General features: G+C 31.1%; 1 protein-coding gene across 1 annotated transcript; it reads right to left on the reverse strand.

Moving 5' to 3' along the window:
• Positions 1–2,715: 2,715 nt before the first annotated feature.
• Positions 2,716–5,044, reverse strand: LOC144559955 (RNA-binding (RRM/RBD/RNP motifs) family protein). Its single transcript, XM_078309123.1, has 3 exons — positions 4,948–5,044; positions 3,775–4,327; positions 2,716–3,333 (listed from the first exon to the last, which is right to left on the reverse strand). The coding sequence occupies exons 1-3, from the start codon at positions 4,962–4,964 to the stop codon at positions 2,935–2,937; spliced, it is 969 nt and encodes a 322-aa protein (XP_078165249.1). The 5' UTR covers positions 4,965–5,044; the 3' UTR covers positions 2,716–2,934.
• Positions 5,045–13,201: the final 8,157 nt, after the last annotated feature.

The raw sequence follows: 13,201 nt of genomic DNA on the forward strand, positions 1-13,201 counted from the left end.
TACTCCTTGTGGTTCGATACCCGATAATATACTACACGGTAAGATTGTATACTTGCAATCTGAACCAAAAGTGTATTTAGGGACAAAAATTACATCATGATTGTACTGAAACTTAGTACTATACCTTTTTGGTGTAACATTGCATTATGGAATTCTATATCTACTGAGTTCCGGTGAATCCTCTTAAGACCTTAAAATTATATAAATTACAAAAGAACTTGTTTTTCCTGAAAAAAAAAAAGAACTTGTTTTTCCTGAAAAAAAAAAAGAGAACTTGTTCTCTAGGACCCTTAAAATAGAATACTCCAGACCAGTTACTACTTAAAACTAAATCTCCATTCCATTATTAAGCATGTTGGGTGTCCGATCCGCCAATGGCTACGATTGAAAGTTAAAATTTTGGATTTAATCTCAGCTCTCCAATCACATAATATGTCTTCTTTTGATTAAATGTATCTGAATAATGTGTAGAAGTCTAAATTTAACTAAAAATATACTCACAACACGTACTGTCACACAAATAATTATATCGCTAATTTATTTCAATACACTATTTCCTTATTTATTTCTTTCTCTCTAATTTTAGGACTCCATCTGTAAAATTTATGTTTCTTTGTTTCCATTTCTTTCTTTCTTTATTTCTCTCTCTCCAATTAAAACACCTTCCGATGACAATGAAAATCAAGATTTTATTCACTTCCTTATTTCTATTTTTTTTTTCTATAGATACTACCATGAGAAATCTAGAATATATCAGTAAAAGGAGAAATCCTAAAAAAAATATTTGAAGTTTGGGTGCCTGGATTCAGTTTTAACACTATTTGAAGTATGTTTGAGCTTTTGATTTGGATTGGATTGGATTGACCTGACGTGTAAAAAACATACCCATAATTGTGTTATGGCTTTTTGATCATCCATTTCTGATGAGTTCTCACGTTTTATTACATGTCATGATACTTATTTGTAACATCCCAAAAAAATTGAGTTATTAATCTTAGAAGTTTTTTTTTTATAATATTGAAAATACTAAATATGTCTTTGGAAAAATAGAATTTATTAACTATATGATTTTAAAGAAAAAGAAGGGAAATGAAAAAGTGGAATTATCATTTTCGTTTTATTCTCTAAATCAGAAATTTAATCAACTTTACTTTTAGTTTTACATCTTTATTTCTACTTTTATGTAACAACTGACGCTTTTCATTAATTTTTAATGACGAAATAAAATTGGCCCATTTTGTTTCTATGTTTCCTTAATTTCTAAATCTAATTTTTTATCATGAATATAACCGCATATATTTCCATTTGAAAATTTGATTAATAAAAAAAGGAAACCAATCGGCGCTAATAACGCACCTCTGTATGCTCTTTAATGCATCCATTCATTTCAGAATCAAATAGAGAGATTTTTTTTAATCACGCGGATAACGTGCTGCATTAAACCAATTTCTAAATAACCGATCTTCTATCTAAATCCCTTTAAAAGGGCCTTCCTACTCTTTGCCTACTCAGAAAGAAATAAAAAAATGAATTCTGATTTGAATTGGTTTAATGAGTTTTGATGGGCCTTTAAAAGGGCCTTCCTACTCTTTGCCTACTCTTTGCCTACGAAGAAAAAAAGAAAACAAAATTGAGAGAAAAATAAAAGACATATTTTGTACGAGTTTTGATATCCATTATCATATGTCTGATTTGAATTCTGACTACGGTGCATTTCTTCTTAACTGTTGTTGCAAATCGATTTGAAATTTCGAATGTCTCACTATCAGGTAAGGATGTGTTTCAAATGGCAACTCTATATTATATCATTTCAGTTGAAAGTAATATTTTTGTTCCATCTTATTCTGACAACATGGGATGTGCTGTTACAATACAATGGTTTGAAGATAAGAAAAGGATGAACAAATAATATACTTTTTTTATAAATGTTTCATAGTGTTGCCATTTAAAGCCAGGATTTAGAAGGAGAAGGAGAAGTTGAATATCCCAGCAGCTGATACAAGATTCAACGCTGAGGTGATTTATTTCTTATCTCTTGATACAATTTTCTGAAGATGAAACATTAAGGGCAGTTAGGGCACTGTCGAAATTAAATATTGATGGGGAATGGATAATTTTTTATTGTTTGAAGGAATTTTTATCATTTTATTTGTATTTAAAAAAAACGCAATGTTGAAACTTTCCAATGTATGTACATGAGAAGTTGTGTAAACACTTGGAGATGCAAGCCTTACAGCAGGAGCAAGTATGGTTCATTTTATTTGTATGGTTTACCTATTGGCTTTGTTTATATTATAGAAAGTTGTATTTAATTATTTATTTGATTTTTGAAATTTAGGAAAAATGAAGTTAAATTAGCACCTTGTTTCATTAGACTTTTAATTTAACTTCATTATTGAATAATTATTCTTTTTTTGGTCTATTTTTGTATGAGAATATATTTTTGTTATATTGTAAAATGCCCATGTTGCAACGGCACAGGTACAATACTAGTAAGATACTAATATTGAAGTTAAAACTGGAAAACTTTCTTGAAGAAAAACTATGAAAGAGTCTTATTGAAGTAAATCAGATACTCCAATGAAAGATGCTAATTTAAAACATATTCCAATTGTAAAAGTATATTTACATCTAATACCTGGTTCACGTACCATACTGGTACCATAATAATACTTGTGTTGTACCAGTTGGCAGTTGGCACAGAAACATCATGTAAAAGAAGCATAAGCAAATGACTTCCATTAAGAAACGATAATAATATTAATATCATCATTTAAATCTAAACACCTCGAAACACCACTCACACACTCATCAAATCCAAAACACTACTAGCAGGGGATCATCAAATAGATTACCAGTCCAGTAGGAAACTACAGTTTTACCCTTCTAAAGTCCTAATAGATCAACACCATTACATAAACACTCTTTGTATAATCACTGCCTCGACCTAGATTTCGCACGGCTAGCCTCGTCAGGTGTCGATGGGAACAATTCTACGTATCTCGACCCAATCGTCATCTTATCCCGACACATAGCCTTCTTCGCCACATCAGCCGAGGTGAACTCAGCATATGCCTCCCCTGTCGCCTTACCATCAAAGCGGCAGCTGATGTGGATGTCGCTTTCCTTCAAATCGAAATCCTCCCCGAAAAACTCCACTATCTCTTCTCTAGAGACTGAGTAGGGGAGGCCACGTAATTTGAGCACCTCAGTGAAGTGCATTTCATCGAGGTTCTTCTTCTCCTCCTCCCTTGATTCATCGCGGGGCCGCTTGTTTCGAGGTGCAGGTGGTGGGGACCGCTCGGATGGATATCCAAAAACACCGAAGTTTACCTGTACAAAAATTAATTATTATATTAGAAGTGAAGGAAAAAAGCAAGGTGATATAGCCAAGAGAAAAATAAGTGACTAAAGTGCCCTTATTTTTCAGTAAAACTCAACCAAATAGAGTGATATACAGTCCATACTAACTATCAAAAATTAAACCACCTATCCAGCATTATTTTCATTCCATGGGTTTATCAGAAAAGAATTCGGTCATGTGCAAATTTGTCAGAATACAACAGAATTACAAACACACCAAATGGTTGGCCAACACCTGCAAAGAACCTGAAAAGTTACACAGATAATTCAAAATATAATGTGTTATATCAAATCAAACATGCAAAAAAATGAAAATGTAGACGAGCAAAACCAAAATGCTACATAAAGTAGACCAATACTGAAAATTATATATATATATATATTGTTGATAAAGAGAAATTTAGATGCTACCTCAGCAGCAACAGCATTATAGTAGTCACTTTTCTTGCAACCAAAGACCTCGACATAGCGATGGCCCATGTTTTGCCGGTCCCGCTGCAGTGCCAGCTGTGCTTGCATAGGGGTTGGGAACACCACATATGCGTCCCCGGTAAACCGGCCATTTTTATTCACAAACAAGCAATCGACAACATCCAGCCCAGTGAAGAACTTGTAAATGTCGATATCCTCACAATTGAACGGCAACCCCCTGATTCGCACCACTGGGAAGTTGTACAACCCAGCAGTGGACCCACCCCCGGGAAGACCGCCGGTTGGAAATGGGGGATAGAATGCAGGACCCATGAAGTACGGGTTTGGGTCGAAGGCGCGTGGCCGCTTTGATCCACTGGGGGTCCCATCATATGCTTCCATTAGACCCGGTGCAGGAACACCGCCTGAAACTGCGAAGTAGGGATTGGATTCGATCATTCGTGGTGGCCTCTTTGAGCCCCCCTCGCTGTACCCACCAGACCCATCCGAGAACCCACCGTCAGATACCCCCCCACCAGGCCCCGCCATTGCCCTTCACACATTTATCCCCAAGAAAGAAAAAAGAAGGAGAGTAACCCCCCATCACTCAATCCCCATTTTTGTAATTACCCATAAATTTAAAATCAACTCTACAATTTTATCAAACAATGCCTAAAAAGATGCAGTCCGTACCCTGTGAGATATCTCAAATTTTAAGTTAATCTAAAGCCATGCCAATTTTTTTTTCTTCGGAATGCACAGGGTCAGTACTATTGTGCTTTAAGATTCGTACAGAAAGTATTTGAACGATCAAGATTTTCTGCATATCCACTCAAAGTTTGAGATATCTCAGGGGATGCGAATTCAAAAAAATGCAGGTAACCAGGTTCAGAGGTTTCTATCTTTTCATGTATTCCAAAATATGTCTATGGTTTTCACATTTTTAAACCAAGGAACCAAGTAACAAAACAACAGGCACTATCAATTACTGGTTTAAATGAACTTAATCTTCTTTGAACCCTTCTAAATAAAACTAGGGTTAGGGTTTCCTCATGAAGGAATTATAGAAATTGAACCTTAAAACTGTAAAGCCAGATCATAATTTCAATTGGTTGCTTCCACAAAACGAACAAGGGAAATAAAACTAGGGTTAGGGTTTACCCCATCACTTACCCTCTTGATCCGTACATGGTCGCCGTCGAACTGGCAGAGGAGAAGCGAGGGAGAGAAAACCCTAATCGATTCGATTCGCAAAGAGGAACTTCAATCGGACGAGAGAGAATTGTCGATGGATTAATAAATAGACCAAAACAGCTTGCTCCCACTAGATTTAGTTCCCTGTGGCGGCACCAAAGCTGTCAATCGTGTGGTTTTCTATGAGATATCGATGCGGGTCATAGATGTCAGGTACTCGATACATCTTTAATGATTCATACTTCAAATAAACCACAATACGGAAAAATATTTTAACAGAGTAGTTTTAACTTTATGCAGCGCATAAAACCAAACTATCTAATACTAAAAGCAAATCCTTACGATATATCAATTTTTATTTAAAAGAAGAGGCGTTCAAATGCCTCCAATTTTTTGTGTCTTCACCATATCTTCATTTTCAAAATGCTAATAATTCAAAATTTATATCATAAATCTTAAAATAAAATCGTTAGATGTGATCTATGTTATTTTATCTATTTGCTAAAAAAAAATTATCACATTTCTATTTTCTTTTTATGTGAATCAATTAGTTGAAAAATCAAACGTTTAGAAATTATCTATATTAGTACGTTTTAACAAGTTCTTGATGATAACCAAAACTAAGTTGAAATATCATAATTTTTTACAAGTGCATAGATAAAATGATGTAAATCATATCCAATAGTTTATTTTGACTTTTAAGTTTTAAATTTTGAGTTATTAAAGTTTTTAAAAATGAAAGCAGGATCGAGGTACTAAAAATGGAGGCATTTGAAAACTCCTCTTAACTTAATGGGTAATATTTTGAGGAGGAAACACTCAACAGTGACCAGTTATATTAAAATTAATCATTTCTTAAAAGTACATATGCTAAATAAAGTGTGTTTATGATCATCAGAAAAGAGCCGACAAAAACAAAATATCGAGAGGATCACGACAATAATCTCGATTTATAACTGTGTTATATAGAGACAAATATTGGATCTGCATGAAATTTACATATTCTTTAATGTGAGCATTGTAAAATGCTATTCGCATATCATATCCTCAACTTCAGTGGACGATAGTACCGACTATAGGAAATTACGTAACATTATTATTATACAAAATATGCACGGCTCAGTATCAAATGACACAAATAAAATACAATTAATGAACAATATATTAATATTTTATTGAATTGAACAACATATAGGAAGAAAACACAGGAATGATGGAAATAAATAATTAACGGCCACAATCATAATTGCAAACACAAGCGTAGACTTGTGGATTTCCTTCAACACAAGAGCCATAACCATTTTGTGCTCCGTGACTTTCATAACACTGTTTTCTACAATTTGACAAGTTGCATCCGCTCGGGCTGAAAACGACTTGACACCTTTTTGCCGCTTCAACTTTTGGAATCATTGTCTCAACTACACAAGAATTAGTAAAAAAAAATAATATAACAGGCTATTATATAATGAACATGAAGAAACTAGTGCTGATAAATATACGTGATAATAATAAAGGACACTGATATATTGGATAAGGACACCAAAATAGTAGTTATTCTCAAATTGATGAAAATTGTAAAAAAAAAAATTACATTTAAATGATAGATACTTGGAGAAATTCAGTGATTGACATGGAGAAATTCATAAAACATTGAAGACTATATATTTTTGTGTTTAAATAATACCTGAAGCAGCCACAAGAACGAAAAGAACAATGACAACACGTAACTTCGTCATCTTTGATTTATCCTGAAAACTTGGCTCTTTCTTTCTCTTCAAATTAGTTAGAAAAATTTAATTATGTGCTTAAATGAATCGTCTCCAAGTGACTTTTATAGATTCCTTGTGTTGTTGAATTCCTTACCCCATATTTGGTTTGTTATCATAATTCGGTAATTAGGTTAGAGAGATTGTTTTCAACTTCAATTTGGTTATCATCACTTGGTTTAATTATTAGAAAACAAAAACTTACAAAATAAATCATCAGGCTCTGCTGTTTGGTTATTCAGTTGGTCAATGCCAGCTGAGAAAAGGGTAAATCAATATAATATTCATTGCTAAAATTATTTTCAAATATTATAAAGTTGGTAGGAGGGTTCGCTATTTCAACTCCTACCACATTTAGTTATTATTGGATGGAAAACAAGATTGTTCTGAAGAGTAATATGTGCGATACAAAACGCATTTTGTTTAGAATTTGGTTATTATGTGAAGGACATTAAAAGTTTTTTACTATTTCTCTCACGTTGTTGTTTATATTTCCAACCAAACTAGATACCTAAATTTGGTAGAAAAAAAATAAAAGATGTTCAAATTATCCGAAACAAACATAGAACATTATATAAGAAAATAACAATATCTGACAAACAATTAAAGAAAAAGTGTGCAGAAATTTTAACTAACTTTTTTCTTGAACACAAATGTATAAGCACAGTCAATTAGAAATTGAGTCATTCTATTTTTCTTTAGAGAGAGAAGTAATTGAGGATTTTTGTATCGTCTATGCAAGACAAAAAGATATGAACAATATTAAGATAACACGAATGAAATGAAGGGCAAAATTCAAAATATTTTAAAACTAAAACTCCAAGAATAATGTCCAAGCGAAGGTAAAAAAAATTTGAGAATATTTTCGTTACTATATATTTTTGCAATAATATTACATAGTGCATCAAAACTAAAGCGATTCAGTATTATATATAAATCAAGAAATTTAGTACTATATAAATAATTAAATACATCTGACAAGAAATGATAATTTTTTCTTTCTCATTGATTCCTTACAGTACCATAGTTATCTGATCAGTGCTTTAATTCTCATCAAAATTTGCAAACAAAAGAAGAGATGATTGCATTTTCATTTTTTGTTCTCCTATCATTCGTTCCGCCGTCCACTGGCGATAAACTTGATCTAGGTATGAATTATTTCGATTTAGGTTTATTATCTCCTTTTACTAGAATAAACAATTGATTTTTCTTACAACTAACTGGTTTCATCAAGTTCTGTGGTATTTCAGGAATTAACATAATGGGTAATATTTTGAGGAGCAAACACTCAACAGTGACCACTTATATTAAAATTAATCATTTCTTAAAAGTACATATGCTAAATAAAGTGTGTTTATGATCTTCAGAAAAGAGCCGACAAAAATAAATTATCGAGAGGATCACGACAATAATCTCGATTTATAACTGTGTTATATAGAGACAAATATTGGATCTGCATGAAATTTACATATTCTTTAATGTGAGCATTGTAAAATGCTATTCGCATATCATACCCTCAACTTCAGTGGACGATAGTACCGACTATAGGAAATTACGTAACATTATTATTATACAAAATATGCACGGCTCAGTATCAAATGACACAAATAAAATACAATTAATGAACAATATATTAATCTTTTATTGAATTGAACAACATATAGGAAGAAAACACAGGAATGATGGAAATAAATAATTAACGGCCACAATCATAATTGCAAACACAAGCGTAGACTTGTGGATTTCCTTCAACACAAGAGCCATAACCATTTTGTGCTCCGTGACTTTCATAACACTGTTTTCTACAATTTGACAAGTTGCATCCGCTCGGGCTGAAAACGACTTGACACCTTTTTGCCGCTTCAACTTTTGGAATCATTGTCTCAACTACACAAGAATTAGCAAAAAAAAAATATAACAGGCTATTATATAACGAACATGAAGAAACTAGTGCCGATAAATATACGTGATAATAATAAAGGACACTGATATATTGGATAAGGACACCAAAATAGTAGTTATTCTCAAATTGATGAAAATTGTAAAAAAAAAAATTACATTTAAATGATAGATACTTGGAGAAATTCATAAAGCATTGAAGACTATATATTTTTGTGTTTAAATAATACCTGAAGCAGCCACAAGAACGAAAAGAACAATGACAACACGTAACTTCGTCATCTTTGATTTATCCTGAAAACTTGGCTCTTTCTTTCTCTTCAAATTAGTTAGAAAAATTTAATTATGTGCTTAAATGAATCGTCTCCAAGTGACTTTTATAGATTCCTTGTGTTGTTGAATTCCTTACCCCATATTTGGTTTGTTATCATAATTCGGTAATTAGGTTAGAGAGATTGTTTTCAACTTCAATTTGGTTATCATCACTTGGTTTAATTATTAGAAAACAAAAACTTACAAAATAAATCATCAGGCTCTGCTGTTTGGTTATTCAGTTGATAAATGCCAGCTGAGAAAAGGTTAAATCAATATAATATTCATTGCTAAAATTATTTTCAAATATTATAATGTTGGTAGGAGGGTTCGCTATTTCAACTCCTACCACATTTAGTTATTATTGGATGGAAAACAAGATTGTTCTGAAGAGTAATATGTGCGATACAAAATGCATTTTGTTTAGTATTTGGTTATTATGTGAAGGACATTAAAAGTTTTTTACTATTTCTCTCACGTTGTTGTTTATATTTCCAACCAAACTAGATACCTAAATTTAGTAGAAAAAAAATAAAAGATGTTCAAATTATCCGAAACAAACATAGAACATTATATAAGAAAATAACAATATCTGACAAACAATTAAAGAAAAAGTGTGCAGAAATTTTAACTAACTTTTTTCTTGAACACAAATGTAAAAGCATAGTCGATTAGAAATTGAGTCATTCTATTTTACTTTAGAGAGAGAAGTAATTGAGGATTTTTGTATCGTCTATGCAAGACAAAAAGATATGAACAATATTAAGATAACACGAATGAAATGAAGGGCAAAATTCAAAATATTTTAAAACTAAAACTCCAAGAATAATGTCCAAGCGAAGGAAAAAAAAAATTGAGAATATTTTCGTTACTATATATTTTTGCAATAATATTACATAGTGCAACAAAACTAAAGCGATTGTATTATATATAAATCAAGAAATTTAGTACTATATAAATTAATTAAATACATCTGACAAGAAATGACAATTTTTTCTTTCTCATTGATTCCTTACAGTACCATAGTTATCTGATCAATGCTTTAATTCTCATCAAAATTTGCAAAGAAAAGAAGAGATGATTGCATTTTTCATTTTTTGTTCTCCTATCATTCCTTCCGCCGTCCACTGGCGATAAACATGAACGAGGTATGAATTATTTCGATTTAGGTTTAATATCTCCTTTTACTAGAATGAACAATTTATTTTTTTTACAACTAGCTGATTTCATCAAGTTCTGTGGTATTTCAGGAATTAACTTAATCGGTAATATTTTGAGGAGGAAACACTCAACAGTGACCACTTATATTAAAGGTAAGGGAAAATTGGTTATTGCCACTCCAAAGCCTTCAAATTTGAAAAAAAAATATCCCAAAATTTAAAATTGTAATAATGCCAATTTAAAGTTCATTAATTTTTAATTTTGTCACTCCAAATAATTAATGACTAAAATACCTTCCCTTCTCCTTTTCTCCTTCTGCCTCCTGTTTTTCTTTATATTTTCCTTCCGTGACCATGTCGAAAATGAAAAAAAAAAAAAGCTCTTCACTTCATTTTTAAAGTAATCTACATGATTTCTCAATGTGTAATAGACTTATCGATTACATGGCAATATTGATTCCATGTTAATGTTGAACTCGGCTTGTTGCAAGCCATTAGAGATGAAAAACAATATGGATTATATATTTACTTGTATTGTCAAAATTAAATTAATAGAAGTAACATCAGACCTATGAAACTTATTTGTAGTTGGAAGCGCGTAGAATATATGAAAAGCAATTCGCGATTGGATTAAAATGGAATGTGCAAATTAATGAGCTGTTCATGAAATCTCAAGGAAATATAAAGAGTAAATTAAGACATAATCAGATAAATGTGTTTGGTAGTCACAAGTAAAGTTAGTCGTCTATGCTGCACTGATTTGGAATGACACTTCTATTTATTGAATCTCTACAACTCTTTAGCCAATGCTTCAATAATCTATACACTTTTTTAGTCGACTCGTGAATTGTGTTGTTTTAGTCTAATGTTAAACACTTAATTTGATGCCTTATTGTTCTAGATTTGCACTTGTACTCAACTATGAAAATTTATGCAATTCATCAGAGTAGTGAAGTTACAGGAGAAGAAAAAAAAGAGGAGGCAGGAGAAGAAGAAAAGGAGAAGAAGGGAGGGTATTTTAGTCATTAATTATTTGGAGTGACAAAATTAAAGATTAATGAAGTTTATAGTGGCATTATTACAATTTCAAATTTTGAATGGCATTTTTCAAATTTGAAGATTTTGGAGTGGCAAATAACCAATTTTTCCAAAAATTAATCATTTATTAAAAGTACATATGCTAAATAAAGGGTTTTACGATCTTCAGAAAAGAGTCGACAAAAACAATTATAAAAAATATCACGACAATAATCTCGATTTATAAGCATGCTATATGGAGACAAATATTGAAACTACATGAAATTTACATATTCTCATATCATATCCTCAACTTCAGTGGACGGTAGTACAGACTATAGAAAATTACGTAACATTATTATTATACAAAATATGCACGGCTCAGTATCAAATGACACAAATAAAATACAACTAATGAACAATATATTAATCTTTTATTGAATTGAACAACATATAAGAAGAACACACAGGAATGTTGGAAATAAATAATTAACGACCACAATCATAGTTGCAAACGCAAGCGTAGACTTGTGGATTTCCTTCAACACAAGAGCCATAACCATTTTGTGCTCCGTGACTTTCATAACACTGTTTTCTACAATTTGACAAGTTGCATCCGCTCGGACTGAAAACGACTTGACACCTTTTTGCCGCTTCTACCTTTGGAATCATTGTCTCAACTACACAAGAATTAACCAAAAAAAAATAATATAACAAGCTATTATATAGTAAAAATGAAGAAACTAGTTTCAATAAATATACGTGATAATAACAAAGGATACTGATATATTGGAAAAAGACACCAAAATAGTAGTTATTCTCTAATTGATGAAAATTGTAAAAAAAAAATTACATTTAAATGATAGATACTTGGAGAAATTCAGTGATTGACTTGGAGAAATTCATAAAGCATCGAAGACTATATATTTTTGTGTTTAAATAATACCTGAAGCAGCCACAAGCACGAAAAGAACAATGACAACAGGTAACTTGGTCATCTTTGATTTATCCTGAAAACTTGGCTCTTTCTTTCTCTTCAAATTAGCTAGAAAAATTTAATTATGTGCTTGAATGAATCATCTCCAAGTGACTCTTATAGCTTCCTTGTGTTGTTGAATTCCTTACTCCATATTTGGTTTGTTATCATAATTCGGTAATTAGGTTAGAAAGATTGTTTTCAACTTCAATTTGGTTATCATCACTTGGTTTAATTATTAGAAAACAAAAACTTACAAAATAAATCCTTAGGCTCTGCTATTTGGTTATTTAGTTGGTCAATGCCAGCTGAGAAAAATGTAAATCAATATAATTTGCATAGCTAAAATTATTTTAAAATATTTTAAAGCTGGTAGGAGGGTTAGCTATTTCAACTCCCACCATATTTAGTTATTGTTGGAAGGAAAACAAAATTGTTCTGAAGAGTAATATGTGCGATACAAAACGCATTTTGTTTAGAATTTGGTTATTATGTGAAGGACATTAAAAGTTTTTTACTATTTCTCTCACATTGCTGTTTATATTTCCAACCAAACTAAGTACCTACATTTAGTAGAAAAATATAAAGATTGTTAAAATTATCCGAAATAAACATAAAACATTATATTAGATAATAACAATATCTAACAAACAATTAAAGAAAAAGTGTGCAGGAATTTTAACTAACTTTTTTTTTCAACAAAAATGTATAAGCATAGTCAATTAGAACTTGAGTCATTCTTTTTTACTTTAGAGAGAAAAATAATTTAGGATTTTTGTATCGTCTATGCAAGACAAAAAGATATGAACAATAATAAGATAACACGAATGAAATGAAGGGCAAAATTCAAAAGATTTAAAAACTAAAACTACAAAAAAAAATGTCTAAACGAAGGTAAAAAAAAATGAGAATATTTGTGTTAATATATATTTTTGCAATAATATTGCATAGTGCAACAAAATTAAAGCAATTCAGTATTATATATAAATTAAGAAATTTATTACTATATAAATTAATTCAATAAATCTGACAAGAAATGATAAATTTTTTCTTCCTCATTGATTCTGATTAATGCTTTAATTCCCATAAAAAATTTCAAACTA

Source organism: Carex rostrata, chromosome 1 (assembly GCF_964058835.1).
Source record: "Carex rostrata chromosome 1, lpCarRost1.2, whole genome shotgun sequence".
Lineage (NCBI taxonomy): Eukaryota > Viridiplantae > Streptophyta > Magnoliopsida > Poales > Cyperaceae > Carex > Carex rostrata.

What these genes read in the sequence shown, in the direction of transcription:
- LOC144559955 (XM_078309123.1), bottom strand. An exon ending in ATAATGCTGTTGCTGCTGAG is followed by an intron (nt 3,334 to 3,774) that starts GTAGCATCTAAA and finishes ATTTTTGTACAG; the next exon opens with GTAAACTTCGGTGTTTTTGG.